The 24,928-nt window shown below is 42.1% G+C and overlaps 1 protein-coding gene and 1 long non-coding RNA gene across 6 annotated transcripts in view; both read right to left on the bottom strand.

The window, feature by feature from the left end:
- Positions 1-3,062: 3,062 nt before the first annotated feature.
- LOC140703175 (uncharacterized) lies at positions 3,063-12,290 on the bottom strand. 2 transcript variants are annotated; one of them, XR_013544052.1, is made up of 4 exons: positions 10,752-12,290; positions 9,860-9,993; positions 4,901-5,053; positions 3,063-3,376 (listed from the first exon to the last, which is right to left on the bottom strand). It is a non-coding gene; the product is annotated as an uncharacterized LOC140703175 (long non-coding RNA). The 2 variants fall into 2 exon arrangements; XR_012082546.2 differs by lacking the exons at positions 9,860-9,993; positions 10,752-12,290 and having other exon boundaries at positions 3,063-3,520; positions 4,901-5,124.
- Positions 12,291-20,926: 8,636 nt separating this feature from the next.
- The window catches only part of RPAP1 (RNA polymerase II associated protein 1), a 56,761-nt gene continuing 52,759 nt past the window's right edge, over positions 20,927-24,928 (bottom strand). For all 4 annotated transcript variants that reach the window (XM_020793767.3, XM_078391392.1, XM_020793766.3 and 1 more), the window contains 3 exons: positions 24,502-24,678; positions 23,975-24,031; positions 20,927-22,967 (listed from right to left, as the gene is read on the bottom strand). In XM_020793767.3, the coding sequence (XP_020649426.3) occupies positions 22,812-22,967; positions 23,975-24,031; positions 24,502-24,678 (390 nt within the window). In that variant the 3' untranslated portion in view covers positions 20,927-22,811. The remainder of the gene's footprint in view (positions 22,968-23,974; positions 24,032-24,501; positions 24,679-24,928) is intronic.

The raw sequence follows: 24,928 nt of genomic DNA, 5'->3' as shown, positions 1-24,928 counted from the left end.
TCACTTGCTGCTGACTCAAATACTGAAAACATTAATTGACCAGAAACCTGAATTGTGGCACATTTGAATGTTCTCCAAAAAGCCAGAATGGAGGTTTTCATTTTGGTAGGCTCTGTTATTCTCTTAACATGGCTTCCTGGCTTCAACGTTGTTCTAACTCTAGAGAAAACAATAAAAGCAATAGGCAGTGTGTATGATCAAGGGATTGTGATTTAGCAAAAGGAGCACAATAAAGTTAGACCAGAATGGGGGAAATGAAATGAAAGCTAGAACAAAAGAAAAGGAGGCAGAATGACCTCTTTATGATTAAAATTGATGCCAAAGACAGTGTACTGTGTTGAACATACTTGACAATGTGCTGCAGAACTGCACATGTTCTGTTATCACACTTTGATGAAGCCCTAAATTCTAAGAGGTCGTCCAAGACAGAATGGAACAGCCTGGAGCAGTATGTTCTTCTAACGTTAGGTGATATTTCTGAAAAAGGCAGGAATGATCTAAAAAGGACCCCCACAGAAATAACATCCCGGCCCCACTTCTAGGCTGGAGGGGTAGGTTTTGAATTCCAGGAATCAGCATAAAATGTCCGCTTCCAAAATATGCTAGACCAGCTATCTCTCTCTCTCTTTATATATATACTTTTATTCAATTCCAGTTTGGGATTTAGGATAACAGGGTGCATCTTACAGAATGAAATGGAGGAAATCTTTGTTTTGATTCATCATAACTAGTATGAGCTGTAGTGTAATGCATTCAACGCTTGCAAGGTCAAAGCCCTAGAACTTTCTAAGTAGCAGGGACTGTGGCATCATCCGCCACACACTTTAGGATTCCTTGTTTTCTTTGAGCTTAGCTCCAGTCTTTACAGCACCTGGGGCACAAATGCATGTTCCCAGGAAAAGCTATCCCTGCCGTGATGCAAAGTAGTTGAGAGTGGTTTGGTTAGGAATGGGCAGTTAAGAGCATGGGCAGTGGCATTGGGTAAATTTGAAAGTGCAGATGCTCATCATGAGGGTCCCGAGAACCCAAAATGCATGCAGCTGAATCAGTCCATGTCAACAAATGAGAACCAGGTCTTTTGTAAAGTAAATGATTCTTAATTGCCAACTCAAGCCGAAATCAGCCTAAAATATTTCATATTACAACAAGGACTGATTGCAACAATATACAAAATCAATTTACCTCTCACCTACTGGGAGGATTACAGCTAAATTCAGAGAGAACAGGAAGCCTGTGGTTCCTGAGGATTAGGTCTCTGCCACTGAGATTCTGGGTCTTCACATCTGTGAGCTCTAGTTCCACTACCCCACTTAGCAGGGGTGCCTGGGATGTTCCCAAGTGATGTGCCTGAGGCATCAGGCTAGCTTAGTCCTTAGGAATGTGTAACTTTAGCATCAGAGGAACAGTGTTCCTGTGTCCACCCACATGGCAACAGTATACGTATAAGGAATCATCTGCCCACATGTCTTGTCTGTCTCCCTGGGATTGCTTTAGGGCTGAGTCAGCTGCCCAGATAGTGTTACTCCTATGGGTGAGCACTGTCATATCAACAGGATGATAGATTCCTGTAATATGTTCGCGCTATTCCACTATGAACAATAGGGATGGCATATTGGCTCCCACGGGAATTTGGATTGGTTTGTAATTGTTCATTGACTTAGCACTGACTGTAATTATAAAAGAGAAGAAGCAGAAGAATTGAGAAATGAAAGTACAAATGATTATGTCAGCAGGCTGTTTTAGTCAGAGGAAAGGAGTTCCCCACTATTGGCAGAAACACTTTACAGGGGGAAATTCAAAACCTAATTCCCTTCAATAGCAATAAAACTTCTAGGCAGGTCTACTGAAGACATGAAATACTGAAGTAATAAAACTAAGCAGAGTTGGCACAATGAAAGTGTAAAAGGACATCAGCAATCAGCTCTGTAAGTATTAACCCTTGAGATATAACTGTATATTTATCAACACACATGCAGTGCAGTCTGATGGATTCTCACTCTCCATAGAGTTTCAGGCAATCAACCAACACATGATGAACTTCCAGAATGAAAGAAGTGCCAGACTCAAGATTATCTGCAAGTCACACAGTCCTATCTCCTGTATTGTTAAATGCACACGGGACAACTGCACCTGCTTAGCAATGTAACTAAAGCATTCTGAATATGTGCAGATGTACCACTTTGAAACCCAGGTTCTGGGATGAGGCAAGATAAATCCTTGTTCAGATTAAGCTCTATTAGAATAGGTCTGCTTACAGTGCAACTGCATGCTGTAGCCTCATTTTAGGGCGACTGTCAAGTTTGTCTTTTATGGTAAAGTTGGCTATACTATATGTTCTTTGCAATTTATTTTAGAAAACGTTTATTATTTAGTAATAGAACTTTTTACGAGCTTTGATGCAGTTTGCTAGTATGAGTACTTTCAGTGAAAAAAACAATGAGATATTAAATAATAACAATAAGAATATTGCCAATAATTAATTGCTTTGAAAAGATAAAAAGCTCCGTAGTGAAGTAGGAAAAAAACAGAATAAAGTGTAAAAAGGCACTGAATATATTCAGATAACTACTCTACAGTAGTTATCTGAATAACTACTATAGAGATTAAAGAATGTGAGAATTAAAGGTAAAGGTAAAGGTTCCCCTTGACAATTTTTGTCCAGTCGTGTTCGATTCTAGGGGGCGGTGCTCATCCCCATTTCCAAGCCACAGAGCCAGCGTTTTGTCCGAAGACAATCTTCCGTGGTCACATGGCCAGTGCGACTTAGACACAGAACGCTGTTACCTTCCCACTGAGGTGGTCCCTATTTATCTACTTGCATTTGCATGCTTTCGAACCGCTAGGTTGGCGGGAGCTGGGACAAGCAACGGGCGCTCACTCCGTCGCGTGGATTCGATCTTACAACTGCTTGGTCTTCTGACCCTGCAGCACAGGCTTCTGCGGTTTAGCCCGCAGCGCCACCACGTCCCTGTGAGAATTAAATAAATTCCAAATGTCCCCACCTCCTGGGTGCTCAAGGGCCCAAAAGTCCCCAGACAATAATTCCATGGGTTACAGCTTGGGTTTTTTAATTGAAATGGTTTTTATTACCAAAACAACATTTTACCAATTGTCCCCTCTCTCATGTCCCCAGAGGGTTCAGATTCTGGCAGTAACCCCCCCCCAGGTGAAGTCTGTCCAAGTGGGACCACAGTCGGCTGCACTGGGACCCCTGAAAGTCCAGGTCCAGCAAAGCAGGATGGAAGAATAAGACCCAGTCTGGGTCAGAGTCCTCTTAAGGAGAGCTGATAGTCCACTATGTCGTTTTTCCTTTGCTGTTCCTGATGGTTTTTGACCCTCCAGTGCTGAAGCTGGGTTTGATTAGGTGCTGCAGCTCCTGTTGGGCAGTGAGGAGAGCAAGGCTGAGGCAATGCAGGACCAGCAGCAAGGGATGACGTAGTATCCCCTGGACCCCAGCCTCGGCCAAATGGGCTGGCTAGGAGGAGGTGACTCCAGAGGTCCTCTATCCCACCTTGGATCTCTGTGGTGGGTACAGAAGATGAGGTCTCATTCCTCAACTGCCTCTCCCCAGGCCTCTTCCTCTGAGGAGGAGGAGGACGACGACCACTCCAACTCCTCCAGCTCCACCCCCTTTTATCCCTGCCACCACTTCCCCAATCCCCATCTGCCCCACCCCAGGCTGTTGCCGTCCTCTAGCTTTGGTAGCACTTCCCTGCTTGCCAGGGGCTGGGGAGACTTCCTTTCTCCTAGGCTCCCCCTAGCCTGTGGGATGGGGCCAGATGGCCCACCAGGGGGGGCCTAAGGCAATCCCCTCACAAGTACAAGTTTTAATCTTCGGTCCATTCATTTACAATGTAGGTTTGGGACAGGAAATCTAACTACTCCTGTGGGCCATACAAATTGATTTTCCTACACAGTAGATCAGATTATGAAAAATGAAAATTAGCTAATATGGAATTTAAGGCTGAGAGTTTTACTTCTTCATCCATGTTTTCTGTGCTTAACGATTATCATTTATTTTATACATTTTTATACAAAAACTACATTTGTTTTACATTTTACCCTAAAATATGGATTTTTGTGTTTGTCCACAAAATATATATTTTTAATACTTATAATAAAAATGAAGACTTTTATATGCATTTCCTCTGGGGATTTCCTTCCTTCCTTCCTTGTCAGCTGCAGAACTAAAGCATAATTCCATTCCAATCTACATATTAGTCCAATAAATCTGCACTTAAACATGCAGACTGAATGATATTCTGCAGAATCCCTATTTTTTGTATGTAGTTTTGCCTTCAGACTTTGTCAGAGTTAAGGTGGCTGCTTACACAGTGGGAAGGAAGGAAGGAAGATGACAAAGTTCATGAATGTGCATACATTACTGCATATTTAATGCATATACTGTCAATTTTTATATAATCGCTATAGTATAAACACCACCCATGTCACTAACACAGGGGAAACTGTGACCAGATGTCCTTTGTTGCTTCCTCAGATCTGCTTCCCTTCTTCACACTGCCTTGAAACAGGAGTTAAAGGAGACAAATTCGCATGTAGAGCAAATCTTAGAGGGCTGTTCTGTCAAGTAGGACACATGGTCATGTGGCTACTCTGTAAGGGAGGACATGTGGCTATAGGCCCTAGTCTGGTTCCCCCCCCCCCCAGTTTTTTCTTACATAAAATAATCCACATCATTTTTATCTGCATCTAATCTGCAAGTTATCCTGCATGCAGCATTTCTATTTACATTGCAACACTCAGATGGAAATCTCCCTTTTTTTAAACTGCCACTGCTCCCAGCATCCCCTAGCCACCATGGCCATTATGTTTTTGAAGCTCTGGTTTATAGTCTAAATATATGCTAGTTCCTGAAACAAAGACCTGACTAAGAACAAACCTGTGAAATATTGAAGAGTTTTGAATTTCTGGTAAAATTCTTTTTTCACTTCACAGTAGAAAGTGCAGAGATCCAAGGAGGAGAATAGCCACAAAGTTCTTCAGAGACCATCCCTTTCTCATTAACTGGCACTTAAACTCTCAGTAATCCACTCTGAGACATTTGTAGGAGAAAGAATAAAAAAACATTTTTTTAGTTACACTTACTTGAAATTACAGACCTCTGTATACATACAGGATAAATACTAACACTCAACAAACAGATCAACAGCAACAAACAACTGCCACCAACTGATGAAAGAAAGGGACAAAACACTCAGCAGAGAGGTTGGGATCTCTTTGAATTTCAAAAGCTGAAAGGAATGCTTGGTTAGTGGTGGAAAGGTTCCTACAGACAACAGGTGAGCTTGTAAATAAAACTCCAACATACAGCTGACTCAGTGCCAGCCTGTATGGCCAAAGTAGGAAAAAGTAGGGTAGGAAAAGAGGTTTGCTCCCATTTGTGCTTGCGTCTGCCAACAAGATCTTATTCTCTCTAAAATTAAGAAATGCATTACCTGTTTGTGCTGTGTTGCACATAAATGTGGGGCAATGTGTGGTGCTACTGATAGGAATGCCCAGCAAACCAGCCTTGCCAGCAGGCTAAAAGGCCCCTTTATCAATATTTTAAATATTTGAAGCATTAAAAATGTGCACACGTGAAAGTCGCGTTCTCCAGCATTTCTCTCTCATTCTCCCAATTGCTGACAAGGTTACAAAAATGTTTTTGAATGCAGCAATGGATTAAAAAGAAGCCATGCCAGCTCTTTTTTCAGGCAGCTCTCCAGTGACCTGACAATGATGAAGACAGGCCGCTGTGTCAGCCTTCTGTGGTCTGTCCTAATAGAGGAGCAGCATCCACAGAAGAAGAAACACACCAGATTGACAAGGGTTGCTTGCATAGCAAATGCACAACTCTTTCCAAACTGTTGCCCATGATGTCTCCCTACCACCACCACTGTGCTAGTTCTTTCTATGAAGAGGCCACCAAAGACTTCCCCCTGCCTTGAATACTCAGGCCAGAAAAAAGACCTTAGGAATCAACTGTGATCAGAAGAGGAAAATCCTTAACTAATGAAAACGTCCAGCAAGAGCTTCTCTCACCTCCAAGAGGGTGCAGATGAACTTGAGCATAGGATTCCTTCGATCTGAGCTGCTGCAATCACCTCTCCACAACAATGATGTGTTTTCAGCTCAGTTACAAATTGTGAGTTGCTGTTGCTGAGAAAATGCAATCCGTCATCCATCATACCTACTGTTAGTGGCAATGCTATGATGCAAATTGTGCTTCATTGGCCAGAATCCTGTTGGTTAGCAAAGTAAATTGTGCTAGAGGAGACCCACTGAGTCAATGGAAATTTAGTGAGTCAACTCATCTGCAAGTTCTATTGATTCAAATGGGTTTACTCCAACTGTGGCTTACCATGCTAAAGCAAGCTGCATTTAGCGTAGGCTCATTAGAATAAATGGAACTTAAGATAGGATTGAGTGGGCTTAGTCTAGTGTGATTTATTATGCTAAACAACAGGAATTTGGCCATTGGGTGCTAAATTGTACCTTGCCTCCATTCTTTCAGATATAAGGTACACTGTACTTAGGTTGTCCTGCAACTGTTGTTAAGAGGGAGTAACATTGTTTAAGCAAAAGAGATGTGAGTGCTAGGACAGGAAACTACGCAGGGATAGAGATGAGGGTATTTGTACAGTATACGAATATCCCCGTGCAGCTGGAGTAAATGAGGGTCTGGCTCCTGGCGCTGGAATGTCCACTCACACATCCAGCACCAGTGACACCCCCTCTCTTCCTTCCAATCACTCTGGAGCGCCTGATCGGCTAGCCACTCAGCAGCCTTGCAGGGAGACCCATCTTCCTCCCTCTGCCAGGAGTGGCTAGATGACTGGGAAGAGAACGGCACTTGGGAGCTATTGGACGGATGAGTGGGGTGCTGCTGCCGCCGGACATGTGAGTGGACGGTTCAGTCCCAGGGGCCGGACCCTCATTAACTCCAGCTGCGCAGGGATATTCATATGCAAATACAAATACTCCCATCTCTACTCAAGAACAATTCATTTCAGCAAGGATTCCTTGTGTTGGAAATGGGGGGGGGGGCAAGGAAGAGATGGGTTGCCATAAAATCTTAATTTTATTAATTTTATTAATGTATATTTCATAGTACTTGCTGTAAGTTAAATAGAAACACAATTCACCTCACCACTGCAGAGAAGACTGAAAAAATTATGTCTGCATGCTTGGTCTGCTTTCTAAGTACAAGGATTAACCACTGATGAGAACATTTAAGATCAGGGCTCTGCCTTCTTCTTCCCTGCGTGGTACAATGCCGAGTTGCCTGGCTGGGCAATTTAGTGGTTTAGGAAGTTAGGAGCTTGATTCCCCACTGTGCCTCCTTGAGTACAGCCAGCCTGTGTGGCCTTGGGCAAGCTGCATGATCTGAGGATTACCCCCCCCCCCAAAAAAGGGAGGGGATGTTAAACCACTTCTGATTATTCTCTACCTGGAAAACCCTGAAAAGCATCACTGTAAATCAGAATTGACTCGAAGATGTGTGATGATGATGATGATGATGATTAAATGTCCACCTGATAGATGATCACATTATTACTGAGTGCTGGAGAACAGGAACTCCACACACACAGACGTCGCATTGTGTTCTTCAGTTGGGCCATGTCCCCTCCTCATGTGCTCCAGTTCTGTGTTCGAGATGCTAATGGGATGCCCCTTGAACTCTGGTCTGTGCCAAGGCAGAACTAGAACTAGTGCATCATTAGAAGCAGAGCTCCCTTGTGATGTACGTATGTAAAATGAATTGGCTTATCATTACAGGAGCTTACTCAGACGAAAAGGCTCACTGTGTTCAATGAGGCTACTCCCAAGAAAGCACGTAACATACTGAAGAAGCAGTGGTCATTCAAGGCAAATTACTACCTGTCTTCCGGTGAGGTGGAGGCATCTTTGCACATAAAAAGTCAAGATGATGCTGAAGAGAAATGATGCATTTTGATGTCCTATTGCAAGAAAATGAACAGATGGAAGATAAGGCAATTTTATTCATTAGGGTTATTTCCGGCCTATAGGCAACACTGCAAAAGCTTTTTTTCACAAAAGTGTTTCTGAAACTTTTTAACAGGGAAAGCACATAATGGTAATTTATAATTATAATAGATGGATCATGAATCACTGGCATAGGAGAGACGGGAGGTTACATAAGCTGAACAATGCAAAATGGATATTCCTCAAAGCAAAAGTGAGCAGCTTTATTTGATTTCAGCCAAGAATGAACAGTTAAGATGAGGCTATTGGATATGTAGGCTTCCTGGACAATGCTAGCAATTAGATGAATATATTGCATAGCGTGATGCTGGAGGGGAGCTTTGTGGATAACCTGGACTGCCAGGAAGATGAACAAATAGGTCCTAGAGCAAATCAAGCCCGAACTATCTCTGGAGGCAAACATGTTGAAACTGGGGCTGCCTTATTGTGAGCACATCATAAGAAGGCAGGATTCTCTGGAAAAGACAAAAATGCTGGCAAAGATTGGAGGGAGCAGAAAAAGAGGACGAAATATCAGATGGGCTGACTCCCTAAAAGAAACCACAGGCTTGAGTTCCCAAGAGCTGGGCAGGACTGTTGAAGACAAGGGCATCATCCCACCCACCCCATAAAGATTTTTAGTCTCTAGCCATGCCGGGCATACAGGCTGTCTGGATTCGTCAGAATTTCTACACGAAAGATCAGGTTTCAGGACAATTCTAGGTTGCTGGAGAAGAGTCTCATTTTCAGTGTGGTCCAGTTTCCAGTGGTTTGTTGCTCATGTCCAAATGCCACAGCAGTCTGCCTTCCGACTCATTTCCCTCCCAACAAACTACAGAAAGAAACACACAATTTGTTCTTGACTTGTTTTTCTGTTTTCCTGGAAGAAAAACAACACACAGCGCTGACACACATTAGGCAAAATGAAGCAGGACTGAAGTATGGACTGCTGAGCTGTTGCTACAGGCAAAAGAGATTTTTAAAAGGGATCAAAAAGCACTGTCCCTTATTGTGACATCCAAATCACAGCATGGAAACATTAAATTTTCCTGGCCTATAACCAGAGCCGTAACTAGCAGCCTGTAGCAAGTGCCACCATCTCTCACCTGTGATGTCCTGAGGCATAGGGTGCAAACCCACATCTGAAAAGGGAGAAGATGGTGGCAACCCCCACACACACACACAACAAACAAAAAAGCAAACAAGGTTTATGTTTTTAAAAAGGAAGGAAGAAAATGTTGGGACAGGCTGTCATTTATATTCCTAATATGCATTTATATCCCTAATATTAACCTATAGATTTTGGTGCCATGGAAATCTTAGTGCCCTGGGGCAAAGTCTGGATTGTCCTGCCCCAGTCACTGTTGGAGAAAAATAATATTGCATGTGACCTAACAACAACTTTCCCACCCTAACATAATTATGCTTTTCAATAACCTGTTAGCAAAGTCCTTTTTCCTGGTCTTGAGCCACTTTCTTTTTGCTTGCTTCCATTGTTTTGTTCTCTCTCCTTTAACTTTCAACCTGAACAGACATATAAAACTCTGTTCCTGACCTCTGACCATGTGGCCAGCATGGTGGATTTCAGTCTCCAAGCATTATTGTAAGTGCAATTTATTTCTTCATCTTTTTTATATTTCTGATTGCAATTAAGGTTCCACAACTGTAAGTAAATATGTTTTTCTTTTTCTACTTAAGCTACTTGTAGAGTGATTTTTATATGCAAAGAGCTAGTCATTTTGGGAAAAGGGGCTGGGGGAAAGCTGGGACGTTTAGCTATTTTCCTCCACATTTCTCCTCTACCGTAGCTGGCTTTCGTACTTCATTCTCTGCTAACTAAAAGGAATTAACCAAAAACTCCTCCAACACTTACCAACCTACTTATAGTTCCCAGATTCCTCCAGACAGTGTAATCAATGACCATAGTTCAGTAATGTAATGTTTTTGCGCTCTGACCCAAATGTACCTTTTGGTCCCTCCTGTTCACAGTAACAACTTCACTGGCATCTGAAAAAAAAAGACCCTACTGTCAGTTCACAATGTGGGCAAAGAATGAATTATCCTACTTAGTATAATTTAAAAACTGGAGTTAAAATGTGACAGCAGATGAGGGGACTTTCATTAAAGAAAAATGACCAATGATAGCCAAGCAGTTTCTTTTTAAAAAGAAAGCATTTTTAAAAGTAAGGAAAAACTGGTTAGTATCAAATTATTTGCGTAAGAGAAATCAGGAGATCTACAGAGAAAACTGAAAGGTTTTATAAGCAGTAAGTAAACATATTTTGGCACTAAATTTGATTATATGTCTGAAGTTCTTGAACTGGGTAATGAATAAAATTTGATTAAAGGACACCAAAAGATGCAGCTTATAGGACTTCTCCGCTGAAGGTCTCTGGCCTCAGTTTATTATTATTATTTTCCACCAGTAAAGGTGAATGTTTAAGGTGATTATTCCCCCAGCTCTTATAGCCTGCATTGTTTCTGAAGGCTCCTCCAGAGACAGTTTAATACCTCAAACACTGACAGTTAAGAGAGGTTTATTTATGATATGGTGGGTAAGAAAGGGAAAGGGCAGATGGAAAATTATGGTGGGCCTGGTATAGCATTGGTTCAAAACTAAACCAAAAGTCAGAACAAAGAAGAAGGGGAGGGAAAGAGAGACTGCTGGCAGCAGTCAGGAAACAACAGAATACAAGCAAATACTGCAAAACTGTATAGACAGCAACTGAAGATTATGGCACTAGATTGTAGTCACTGGTGGTTACCTTCTCTTGAAGGCTCTGGACTTGGCTGGTCACAAATGTCCCACCAAGAAGGAGAAGGAGAGGAAAGGGTTCGTGTACTCTAATATATAAATGCAAATGTAGAAATAATTGTCATGTAAATTGGAGTAGAATAGACCTCACCATTGTCACTGAGAAACTCAAATGTATTTACAAGCGTTTTGTCTGGTCTACTCTAAGGATGTGTTGTGTAGCCAGGAATGTGTTTCAGGTTCATGAATACATGAGTACATGAATTCATTCATTCATTCATTCATTGAGCTTATAGACTGCTTAACTTAGTGAGAACACTACTTGAGGCAGTTTTCATAATGAGGCAAAGCATACAACAACTTAAAATAATAAAAAAATCAAAATGCATGGTACTACAAACTAGAACAGAAAAGGTGACCTAAGACTGACACTTGATAACTTAAATCAAACCAAGTTACATAGACCACAACATAATAAACAATATATGCAGTAGTATAAGAAAAATACAGTAATCAATAGTGACAATAGCATGTGGGTCTAGGAGGCCAAAGGCCTCCTTAAACAATTCTGTCTTTACTAATCTTCTAAAGATCTATAGGGAGAAGGCCTGTCTAGTTTTTGGTAGACATTTATTCCACAGCAAGTGCCACTGCTGAAAAAGCCCAGGCCTTAGTATTATTTTTCTTTATTTGCCTCAGGGTAGTCGCCCTCAATAATGCAGCCTGAGAGAAGCCAGTTGGACTCCAATAGGTAATGAGGTCCCAAACCGTTTATTGCTTTATAAGTCATAACTAACACCTTAAATCTGACACAGAAGCTAACAGGCAGCCAGTGCAGATGAGCCAGGATTGGAGAAAGATGGGCAAATCTCCCAGCTCCTGAAATTAACTGATTAGCTGCCTCATTCTGGACCTGCTGTAGTTTCCATATCATCTTTAAAGGAAGCCCCACGTAGAGAGCATACAACAGTCAATTCTCAAGATTTTTTGCTTTGTGGCTGGGCATGATTTTACCTGATATTAGCACGGCTTTGGTGCCTATATCCTATCAAAGACTCAGCCATTCCACCCATCTTTTCACTATACAGTTTTCTGGTAATTAAGAAAAAACCCCACCAAATATGCTAAGTGCCATCAAGTCACTTCTGATGTGTGGTGGCTATATAAGTTAATGAACCTCCTTAAGATCACATTGGTATCAGTTCTGCTCAGATCTTGCAAACTAACAGCATCTCATTATTTCTCTTGACCTACTGCCCCTCCCCAAGCAATATTGTCTTTTCCATTAAGTTCTGCTCAAGTCTTGCAAATTAACAGCTGTGGCTTCCTTTATTGAGACAATCTTTCTCATTTTAGGTCTTGCTGTCTTCCTACGGCCTCCCCCCTTCCCAGCACTATTGTCTTTTCTGGTCAGTTCTGTATTTTCATTATAAGGTAGGATAGCCTCTGTTTATTCATTTTTTGCTCTGGTGAGAGCTCAATCTTGACTTGATTGAGCACCCACTTTTCCACCTTTCTGGCTGTGTCTGGTATCATACTTCTCAAAAAAAAAAGCCAGAATTGATTTGTGTTTTGGTGAAAAGTGGTTAATTGGTGAAAAAAAAGGGAATCCACATTTGGAATTTTCTCTTGCTCACTGTCACTTTGTGAATAGTCATGAGCATAAGAGGGTATCCTGTAGACCAGGGGTCCCCAACCCCCGGTCTGCAGCCCAGTGCCAGTCCATGGCCTGGGACGGACTGGGCCGTGGAGAGAGATCTTCCACCCACACCGCATAGCCCCTTCACGCATGCATGTGAGTGTGCACATGAGTGCCCCACCCCTTCGCACATGCGCATGCGCATAAGCATGGGAGTGCCCCACCTTCCCCACATATGGACCCAGTCCTCCCCCAACTGGTCCACGGTGTCAAAACAGTTGGGGACCACTGCTGTAGACCAGTGGTCCCCATCCTTTTCTCAATGTGGACTGGTTGGAGGGGGATGTGGCATGCTTTTGCGGTGTGTGTGGCATGCTCATAGGGGCATGGCACACTTGCAGGGGTGTGGCACACTCACAGGGGTACGGTGCACCTGCGTGCGTGTGGCGTGCTCACAGAGGGCAAAGCACGCACACGTACATGTACGCAGTGCGCTCATGGGGGGCCCTCGCGGGGGGGCGGCAGGATATCTGTCCGTGGACCGCTGCAGGGTCGCAGACCAGGGGTTGGGGACCTCTGCTGTCTTGACTGCTGCCATTGGCATCGTTAACCTTCAGACTACTCTCTGCTGTGTAAAGCTTGCCATCCTTTTGCTGGCAACATGGGTACAGTAGTTAATGTGCAGCAATATCAGGCCATTTCCTGGAATTAATCTTGAATACAGAAGAACAGTACCTCAGATTCATAAATAGAAAGGTGTTTTCCGTTTCTGCTTTTGTTTTTGTTTAATATATCTATTTTCCTAGCAGGATTGTTATTGGTCCTGGAAATCAGTTTGCTGTGACTGGAAGACTAGTAATTGGGCTCATTGGTAATTACTTTGGCTGAGTTCCTTGCATGTCCTACCTGCCAGTACATCTCTAGTTAGGGCTGAAAGCAAAGCATGTCTGCAAAACTGCATTTGAGCAACATAGAAAGGGAAGGGTGTCTCAGGGTCCTTAATAATTAGTTAGACTGTTGTTGATCTTGCATTGTGTGGCAGGGTTCATCACTAGAGTGTGACAGTTCCTTAATTTTGGCGGGAAAATACAAAGAATTCATTTCCTTTACAACAAATTTTTTATTAACAAAACTAACAGGGTTATGGACAACAAGTTCTGTAGGGTCAACATGACCAAAGTCTACAGGTAACTCAGTCCACAAGAGGTAAATTGTCACGAGAATCTTCCTTCCTCAGTGGGAAGATGGCCTGAATCTCTCTTGATCTATTGGTTTTCACAAGGTGCTTCACTTCCACTGAATCATAAATATACCACTCTCTCCCCTCTATTTACCACTGTTTGTCCCTCTATTTACCCTGACATGTCTTAAAATAAAATCTAGGCTTTCTGACTTTTAGGTACCCAACCTGAAGACCTGTACTTCACTATTTGTTTGTTCGTTTAAACTTGTACCCCTCACCCATTTAGTCGACGAGCCACTACTATAGGTGCTCCCAAGAAATAACAAAAATATACTGTACAACTTCAAAAAAAAAAGAAATTGAACCTATAAACCTTCCCAGTTCTTCAGATCTTCAGAGGAGACTTTTCTGTTGATTATGCCACCCTCACAAACACTCTAGGTGAAGGTACTACAAGACAGAGCCATTTCAGACTGCTCCCTTGTGGAACTCCCAACCACAGGAGACCACACTGGACCTCCCTGCTCTTTTCACTAGCAGGCAAAAAACTTTATTGGGAGGGAATGCTTTATTAACTGCCTGCAAAGGAAGTAATTTTAATAGGCGTGTGTGTTTTTTAAAATTATTTTAAAATGTGCTAAATTGTTTTTATTCAATAATTTTAATTCATAATATATGTGATTATTTCTAAATCCATTGCAATTTTAGCTGTTAAAATTTTGGTTTTTTTTAAAGTGTTGTAAACCGTCTTCGGTCTATTTGTTGGAAGAAAGTTGGGACATAAAATAATTTAAATCAACTCAACTCAAGCTGGTATGACTGAAATTACGACACACACACACACTCTCTCTTCAAATATCAGGATTCTCCATTCTGGGGTCCCACCTGACAGGCAGACATCTAAATGGTAAAACCTAAGCTGGCCTTACCTGGGAGTAAAGCCTAAGCTAGAAGGCCACATGCCCTAACTCACTTAACTTCCTGTGCAGAAAGGAAGCTCACAGCAAGCCCCAAGGTTTCTGTCAGATGGGAGACTCCCAGAACTGAGAATTATGGGACTTGTAGCTAAAAAAACAAACACAAATAAATGGTATATCCCTACCTGAAAGCTGTGTTTCCCCTGTTGTCCATAGGTCTTGTGAGCCTGCCTTGCTATTTCCCTTGTGCTGCCCATTTTGCATCTACTAAACCAAACCATCTCTGTTCTAAGGCTATTAGAAATTGGAAGATATCATCTGCTGGTCCAGCAATGAATTTATCAGTCTCTCCTTCCTGCAAGCATTTTACTCAGTGGTCTTGAACTAGTATCTTTAGGTACTGCACATGGTATAATCCTTTTTTGCACACGTTACGAGATCTGCATTTAACACCCCTTAAGGTACACACATATAGATGTTATTTTGCATACATGTGATAAAAACACAAGCAGTTAACTCACACATGGGACAACTGTGGTCAGGTGACCCATGGGCCTGCAAGAAAGGGGCTTTCGTAATATGAACAACATTGATATCTGTCTTTTGAAAATGATTCATCTTTTTAAAAACATACTCATTAGGGACTTCCCTGCCATTAGGCAGCTGCTTAGTTAGCAAATGTGAGGGGCAATGGGGGGGGAAGGGAAGCAATAGCAATCTGTAGGAAGATAGAGCTATGTGTGCCAAATGACTTGCCTTTTGCCTGCTCTGTAAGAAGGTAAAGGTAAAGGTTCCCCTTAACAATTTTTGTCCAGTCGTGTCCGACTCTAGGGGGTGGTGCTCATCCCCGTTTCCAAGCCATAGAACCAGCGTTTGTCCGAAGACAATCTTCCATGGTCACATGGCCAGTGCGACTTAGACACAGAATGCTGTTACCTTTCCACTAAGGTGGTCCCTATTTATCTACTCGCATTTGCATGCTTTCGAACCACTAGGTTGGCGGGAGCTGGGACAAGCGACGGGCGCTCACTCTGTCACATGGATTTGATCTTACAGCTGAAGATCTACAGACCTTACAGCACAGAGGCTTCTGCGGTTTAACCCACAGCACCACCACGTCCTTTCTCAACTGCTAATGGAGTTGAGTTGGGGAAGGTAATCATCTTCACCCATTTTTTTGCTTCAGTTATCACAATGTATTGAGCTGGCCCTATAGGCAGTTGTTACTCCACTTACATAGCCACAAGTACAAATTGATAGTATTCTTAAGGCTACTTATCAAACAGAGCAGAACACCAGGGTTTTACTTGCTGAGGAAGTTTTCAACCTCTGAACCTTCACCAGAGAATAAGATGGAGAAGTTAGGTTGGGAAGATGAGCAAATTGGCAACCCAGAGCCACAAAAAGACTCTGTCCTCTGATATTATCCATTATATCTCAGCCAAGGACAAGCATTAGCCAAATGTCAAATCACTATTAATTTTATAAACATTAGCCTCAATTAGTTAAGACGTTTTGTTCCCTGCCCCCCTTTAAAAAAACACAGCACATCAATTTGAGATTTAAAAACTGCCATTGTGCTGGAAAGGCATTGGACTGGTTCCTAACAATCTCTCAGATTTGAACATAAATAAGAGGCAAGAAGATTTAAAACTTTTTTTGAAGGTGTTAATTTGTGCAGGCAACACTCTCCCCTAATTGGGGGTTCTGAAAAGCTTCTGTAACCCCAGCAGGCTTCACCTAGGATTTTTTAAATGTTTTGTTCAGCAGCACCCTCTAGTGATCTGCAAGGAGTGACAACTGTGCATTAATAAGAACCCCCCCCCAGTTATGGATGAGATAGTTCTATACAAGTAGGTCTACTGTATCACTGACGCTTCCTATCTGTCCCATGGGGCTTCTTCTGACCCTACCTCTGACCAGTGGTCAGAGTTAAAGAACTAATTAAAGCCTGGGAATGTGTGATTGAATTTATTAAAAGATCTGAAACAGTTCCTCGTTTTTGGCGGGAAATGACAACTGAGTCTCTTTTTGAACATTAACAGATTTATTTAGTTTAATATTAGATGAGTCTACAACAACTTCTATTGGCTCAAAACAACTAAGATCTGGCAACTGTCCAAATTGTGAGAACAATAACTCTGTCTGGAAATTGACAAGATTCATTGATGGGCTGGCCTAAAACATTCCCGATCGGTGGGCTTGCTCAGCATAGCACTCCAGACTGCACATATTGTCCCACACTACAAGAAGGGTGTCTGGCCCAATCTTCCTCTGGCGGTGGATGGTTGAAGGAAGGGTCTGGCCGAATCACCTTCCTCGAATGACATTGTCCCTGCGGAAAGACCACGACCATCCATTCTAGAACTTCTGCTGGTGCATTAATTTCGTGGCTGCTGTCACCATCTGCATGGAGCCCAAGAAAGTAAAATCTGTCATTGCCTCCATATTTCTATTTGCCATGAGGTGATGGGACCAGTAGCATGATCTTAGTTTTTTTGATGTTGAGCTTCAGACCATTTTTGCGCTCTCCTCTTTCACCCTCATTAAGAGGTTCTTTAATTCCTCCTCACTTTCTGCCATCAGAGTGGTATCATCTGCATATCTGAGGTTGTTGATATTTGTTTCAGCAATCTTAATTCCATCTTGGGATTCATCCAGTCCAGCTTTTTGCATGATGTATGCTGTATATAAGTTAAATAAGCAGGGAGACAATATACAGCCTTGTCGTACTCCTTTCCCAATTTTGAACCAATCAGTTGTTCCATATTCAGTTCTAACTGTTGCTTCCTGTCCCACATATAGAGTTCTCAGGAGATAGATAAGGTGGTCAGGCACTCCCATTTCTTTAAGGACTTGCCATAGTTTGCTGTGGTCCATATAGTCAAAGTCTTTTGCATAGTCAATGAAGCAGAAGTAGATGTTTTTATTTATTTATTTAATTTATATGCCGCCCACACTACCCAAAGGTCTCTGGGCGGCTTACAACATTTTTCTGGAACTCTCTGGCTTTCTCCATAATCCAGCGCATGTTAGCAATTTGGTCTCGAGTTCCTCTGCCCCTTCAGAATACAGCTTGTACTTCTGGGAGTTCTCAGTCCACATACTGCTGAAGCCTACCTTGTAGGATTTTGAGCATAACCTTGCTAGTGTGTGAAATGAGTGCAGTTGCACGGTAGTTGCAGCATTCTTTTGCACTGCCCTTCTTTGGGATTGGGATGTAGACTGATCTTTTCCAGTCCTCTGACCACTGTTGAGTTTTCCAAATTTGCTGGCATATTGAGTGTAGCACCTTAACAGCGTCGTCTTTTAAGATCTTAAATCGTTCAACTGGAATGCCATCACCTCCACTGGCCTTGTTGCTAGCTGTGCTTTCTAAGGCCCACTTGACTTCACTCTCCAGAATGTCTGGCTCTAGGTCAGCAACCACACTATCTGGGTTGTCCGGGATATCCAAATCTTTCTGGAATAATTCCTCTGTGTATTCTTGCCACCTCTTCTTGATGTCTTCTGCTTCTGTGAGGTCCCTACCATTTTCATCCTTTGTCATGTCCATCTTTGCACAAAATGTTCCTTTAACATATCCATTTTTCTTGAACAGATCTCTGGTTTTTCCCTTTCTGTTCTTTTCCTCTATTTCATTGCACTGTTCATTTAAGATGGCCCTCTTGTCTCTCCTTGCTATTCTTTGAAGTCAGTACAATTTTCTGTAACTTTCCTTGTCTCCCCTGCTTTTTGTTTCCCTTCTCTTTGCTATTTGTAAGGCCTTCTTTGACAGCTACTTTGCTTTCTTGCATTTCCTTTTCTTGGTATGTTTTTTTGTTGCTGCCTCCTGTACAATGTTATGAGCCTCCATCCATAGTTCTTCAGGCACTCTGTCCACCAAATCGAGTTCCTTAAATCTGTTCTTCACTTCCACTGTGTATTCATAAGGGATTTGGTTTAGATTATACCTGAGTAGCCCAGTGGTTTTTCCTACTCTCTTCAGTTTAAGCTTGAGTTTTGCTATAGAAGCTGATGATCAGAACCACAATCAGTTCCAGGTCTTGTTTTTACTGACTGTAGAGAACTTCTCAATTTTTGGCTGCAGAGAACATAATCAATCTTATTTCAGTGTTGCCCATCTAGTGATGTCCATGTGTAGAGTCGCCTCTTGTGTTTTTGGAAAAGAGTGTTTGTGATGGCCAGCTTGTTCTCTTGACAAAACTGTATTAGCCTTTGCCCTGCTTCATTTTGAACTCCAAGGCCAAACTGACCTGTTGTTCTTTTTCTCTCCTGACTCCCTACTTTAGCATTCCAATCCCCTATAATGAGAAGAACATCTTTCTTTGGTGTCAGTTCTAGAAGGTGTTGCAAGTGTTCAGAGAAATGGTCAATTCCAGCCTCTTCAGCATCGTTGGTTGGTGCATAAACTGGGATGACTGTTATGTCAAAAGGTCTGCCTTGAAATCATTCTATCATTTTTGAGATTGTATCCCAGTACAGCTTTTCACTTTGTTGACTATGAGGGCTACTCCATTTTTTCTATGAAATTCTTGCCCACAATTGTAGACATGATAATAGTCTGAATTGAATTCACCCATTCCCATCCATTTTAGTTCACTGACGCCCAGGATATCAATGTTTATTCTTGCCATCTCCTGTTTTACCACATCCAGCTTACCAAGGTTCATAGATCTTACATTTCAGGTTCCTATGCAGTATTTTTCTATCCAGCATCGGCCTTTCCTTTCACTTCCAGGCACATCCTCAGCTGAGTGTCCTTTCTGCTTTGGCTCAACCACTTTATTAGCTCTGGAGCTACTTGTACTTGAGCTTCCGGGTCTAAGTCGCGCTGGCCACGTGACAACGGAAATTGTCTTTGGACAAACGCTGGCTGTACAGCTTGGAAACGGGGATGAGCACCACCCCCTAGAGTCGGACACAACTAAATGTCAAGGGGAACCTTTACCTTTACCTTCCTCAGTAGCATGTTGGATGCCTTCCGACCTGAGGGGCTTATCCTCCAGCATCATATCTTTTAGCCTTTTATTTCTGTTCATGGAGTGGCTTGCCAGTTCCTGCTCCAGCTGGATCACATTTAATCAGAACTCTCCACTATGACCTGTCCAACTTGGTTGTCCCTGTACAGCATAGCCCATAGCTTCTCTGAATTACTCAAGCCCCTTCACCACGACAAGGCAGCAACCCGTGAAGGGGTATAATCAAATTATAGTGACCCTAATAGGGCTTTCAAACTAAGTGAGATATTTAAAGAGTGCTTCTACCAGTTCCACACGTCCAGTACACTTCTATGGATGAGCAGGGATTCAAACTCAGGCTTTCTAAGTGCTAGTCTGTCACTATATCACACTGGATATTCAGTCTACTGCAGTATATTGACCCTGGCCTGCTATTATAAACATAATGGAAATAATACTTGATCCAAAATAGAATTGCAAAAATTGTTAACAGAGACCAGACATTTCAAACCTATTCTGCCAGGACTCAGTCAGCTAGACTCACCTGAAGTCCATTTCCATTACTAGTAAATTAACCTTTTCCCTCTTTCCCAGCTGAACGCTTAGATCCTCTTCAGTAGCCAACTCCATTTACTGCTACCAAGTGAGGTGAATGTTCCTACAAAGAGGCCTTTTTTGGCCACGGATTTCTCCAGAAAGCTGGGAATACCTTCCCCAGAAAGGCTTGCATGGCACCTTCTTTAACGGCCTTTTTGACATCTTTTCTAATGGCCCTTCCTCCTTGTGCTACATATTTAACTCCAGCACTGCCAAAGTGAACCTGCATGATCTGCTGGAGTTCATAGACCCCCTTGGATGTACTTATCTTGTTCTGCCTTGTAATTGGCCAAGGAAAAGGGGGGGGATAGATACCCCGGTTTGGTCTGTTTTTCAACTTTTCTCCAAAGCCAAGGTTTTATCTTGGGTGCTCCATCCAGAAGACTGTTATCAGCCAGGCAATATAGATGCTGTACAGTCAATACTGGACAATCATTAAACAAGATAAAATTATCGAACAATAATTGTAGAGACTCATATTGAAGCTACTGCCAGATACTTCCCTATTAGGCACAAAGTACTTTATAGACCTGCCTTATTTAACCTTCGTAGCAATCTTGTGATGTAGGCCCCACATTTGCATCCTACAAGTGTACAAAATGAGACCAGTGATGAAACAGTTATGGCTTCCTGAAATACAATGACCTGTAAAAGCTGATCAATGCCCTTTTCTTTATTGGCATACCATGGCCTTTGCCTTTCAATTGTGTGCACTTTCCAGTTATAATTAGTGGTGTTCTACTGTTACATTATTGCAATTTGGTTTAATGTGATAATGTTGCCACTGCCTCCAAATTGATTCCAGAAAGGAACTGTGTCCTAGGTAGACGAAAGTAAGTTTCTTAATGCTGATTACAGAAAGCAAGAACATGCTGTCAATTCTTAAACTAGCAGTTGAGGACTTAGTCCTACAGCAGTCATTTATTCATTTTATTTATTCAAACTATTTTTATCCCACCTTTTTCCTAAAAAGGACCCAAGGTGGCTTACATCATTAAAAAGAAATAATGTTACAAGCAAAAAACAGTAAGTTGTTAGAATACTAAAAATGAATTAAATAAACATAATACTAAAAATAAGCAGAACACTTTGCTTTGCTTTAAAAACTACTATAGATAAAAACATTACTAAAGCTGTTTTAAAAGAAACAACAGTTCATACAATCCATTTTTTAAAAGCTCTCTTTCGATAGCCAGTTCCTCAGGGAAAACCTGCCTGAAGAAAAAGGTCTTGCCTGCCTGGGAAAGGACAGCAAAGACTTGGCCTCCTGTGGGAGGGAGTTCCAAAGTCTTGGAGAGCAGGGATAGAGAAGACCCTCTATATGTACCCATCAAACAGACCTGTGAAGGTGGTGGGATTGGAGGAAAGGCCTCCCCTGATGTTCTTAACACCTGGGCAGGCTCACAGAGGGTTATTTTAGAAGCCTAGCTTACATTCCCCATTCACTAGTGGGCAGGAATTGGAAAATATATGGCCCTACAGAGTACAGATGTTGGAGTACAGCTCTGATCTGTCATAGCTAGCATGTCCAACAACAATGAACAATGTTTTTTTTTTCCCACTGTTGGAAATACTTATTACCATGTTTCCCTGAAAATAAGTGTCTTATATTACGTTTTGCTCCAAAACACACATTAGGGCTTATTTTCAGGGGATGTTTTATTTTAGTCATGTCATCTTCTGTTTGCTGCACAATGGTGGAGGGTGGGGTTTCACTTAACTAGGGCTTATTTTGGGGGTAGGGCTTATATTACGAGCATCCTGAAAAATCATACTAGGGCTCATTCTCAGGTTAGGTCTTATTTTCGGGTAAACGGGGTACAACAAATGGAAGCTCTGGTCCCTGCCATAATTTCCCCTGCAAACTACTGTACACAAAAAAGGATGGGCAGGTGCCAAAATGTCTTCACTTCTTCATTCTAACTTTGGAGCGATCAAAGAGCGAGCTGCTGAACCTGTGAACTTTCCTACCCACAGAAAGCTGGCAGCCCTATGCATTCCTTCAGATGGCGAATGCTCCAATTCTCACAACATGCCTTCCTAACCAACCAGTTGTGTATTTATTTCTCTCTCCCTGCTGGGGAGTGGTTGCAGCTGCCAAAACATCCTGTTCTGTGAACTGTAACTTTATTAAATATAATAAGGTTACAAAAATAAAAAGAGAGAAAACAGTTAATGTAGAGAGACAGACAGGGAAGTAAGGAGGGAGGGAGGGAAGCCGGGGGAGGCAGGTGGCTTTGAACAGAGATGAAAATGTTTAATATTGTTTCCTGAGACGTCTGGCACAGAACAGCTGCAGGACTTAACAGACTGTGCAGATCACTACCCCGAGAACTGGTTTGGGAGAACTGGTTTTCTCTTTCCTGCAAACTTCTATTTTGGACATTTTCTAGCAAAGGGAATGGCGCCCATCAGGTGAAGAAGATAAGCAAGCGTTCATGTTGGAAGACACACCCTACTCCAATCTGGGATATTAATAAATTTCGTCTGCGCCCACGTTTCAACGTCATTTTATTGTTTCCTTTAAAGCATTCCTCTTACACACACACACACGTGTGTGTGTGTCTCTTTCCTTCTCCCTCCCCTTTCCTCCATTCTTTTTTTTTTTTTTTTTAATGTTGCTTAGAAGCCGTCTGATATCCTACCAGGGCTAAGGGAGCCCCAGGCTGACTACGCAGACCATGAGCACTGGGTTCACAGGAGACATCGCGGAGTTCACTGAGCCTTTATGCCATCTCCCAGGTGCCATCTCTCCCGCTGCTGAGATTCTTCTCTACAAGTCTGGCACCAAGGTCTCCCTTGTGTGTTCCTTCTTAGTCACAGCATGCAGGTATTTCAGTCGAATGACAGGAAGCTCCTTGTAAAGGTCAAACCCCACTGGGCTATCTTTGTTAGGCAATTTGTAATAGAGTAGATGTCTCTTCAGTGCCTAAAAACGATAGTAAATTGAGTGCAATTGAAAAGCAAAACAAATTCCTCCAATGTACTCCAATAAGACTCTGAGAAACTACAAGCCTTTCCTTTCCAGAAAATGTGTTGTGTTTTGTTTGAGCAAGGAAAATGTACAAAGGTCACTAAATCACTCAAACCACATAATGGTCATCTAATGAGCACATCTGTTGCAGGAAGCCACTGCCAAAATGCAGAAAATCAGGGTTCTGGCTTGAATGGAGAGACTCCTGGGATAGAAAAGACTCTTGTCTTCAAGCCTACCGCTTTTTATACAAGCAACACAGCAGTGCAAGGAATGGAAAAAGCACTGCCCATTCTTGTGTGTTGACTAACTTACTGAGAAGGTAAAAATACTTACATATTTCCTTGGCCTTGATGCAAAGGAGTGCCTTGATATATAGGGGCACCCCGTCACAATATTGGGCAGAAGCAGCAAGCATTCTGGCTTGTCTATAAGAGCTAAAGGATCACATTTTTGTTTATAGCAATGGCATTTGAAACAAGCAAAAAACACCTGTTTTTTGCATGAGAAAGGTGTATTTTTGCATTTAACACTTTGCATTTTATACAAAATACAAGGTTTTCTGCATATAGTAACAGGTTTCCTGAGCTAAAAACACTTCAGATTTTTTACAAACTGTGCCAAGGTGTGAATAATGCAGAAAAACTCTTGCAATTTGGTTTAGCAAGAAGAAAGCTTTTGAAATTTTTCATTCTCATCTATGAGAAGAAAAAAGCAATGGTTTATGTCTCTACTAAACATGATTAAGATTGGTTGAATAGGGTTTGTGGCTCTTTGTTTCTGTTGTCTGAACTGGGAAATAGGGTAAGGGTGGCAAATAACACAATGGTTTTCAGCGTCAATCTATTTAGGCACGAACACACCCATATAGATTTTTTTTTTATAGTCAATGGCCCTGCATAAGAGATGTATGAATTTTTTAATATTTGTAATATGTTGAGTGCCTGACAGAGAAAATTTACCTCATCTGCCAAGAACCAGGTCTTCTTCAGCATGTTTTTTCGGGCAGCATCAGCCTCCTGAGACAAGATACAAAACATGCAAGTTCAGATATCTTTATTAGCTTATTTTTTTTAAAGAGCAAAAATGCCTCCCACAAGAATGACCTCTGTCATCACAGAGAATGCCGAAAAATACAAATGCTCAAATCTCTATACCCTGCATATCAAACGTGTCTTTCTCCCAGAGTCTGGGTTGCACAGAAGAATCAATGAAAATATATCTTCTTCCTTAGGCTGCTTTTTCTGGTCTGCCATCTTGCAACATAAGCTTTCCATTGGCAGGCCCAACAAGTAAACTGATGTGCCAGAGCCTGGTTTCCTGAGGATTTTATGAACACATTACACAGCTGGTCTCACAAGGTAAGCTTTGTGTGAGTGAGTGTGTATCTTGCTAAAGACACTGAAACCACACAGGAGTATTTTTTGGGTGAAATGTGCATTGCACAACAGCCTGCATCACAATGAGACTTTGAAAGATGATTACCTACCTCTGTAGTGCTGTCCTGAGAGAAAATGAAGCTGTTAACATGGGCCACAGCAACCACATAAAGTACTGGGCACCAATTTTGACGCAAGGCCCCTGTCACCAGGGCCTGGAAGTACTGCTGTAGGAGGTTGATATTGTCCTCAGGAGGGGAAAGGTATTGCTCCAAAGGCAAAGGGAACTAAAACAAAGCCAAGACAACAACAGCATTCTGCTTAAATATGAGAGGCACAAAGAAAACTTTACTTGATCCTTATTAGTTAAGAGAATTAAGGAAGAAAACATTCACAGTTAACAATTCCTAGAGGTACTTGCTGGACAATCAGTCCACCTGAGCCCAGGGACCAAGAGGAATCAACAGCATGCTATGGTACAATAAATCATTCTAAGTTCCATACTCCTAAAGGACTCTAGAAGCCAGCTGGAGGCAG

Source organism: Pogona vitticeps, chromosome 1 (genome assembly GCF_051106095.1).
Source record: "Pogona vitticeps strain Pit_001003342236 chromosome 1, PviZW2.1, whole genome shotgun sequence".
NCBI lineage: Eukaryota > Metazoa > Chordata > Lepidosauria > Squamata > Agamidae > Pogona > Pogona vitticeps.
This window is presented reverse-complemented; position numbering and strand designations above follow the sequence as displayed.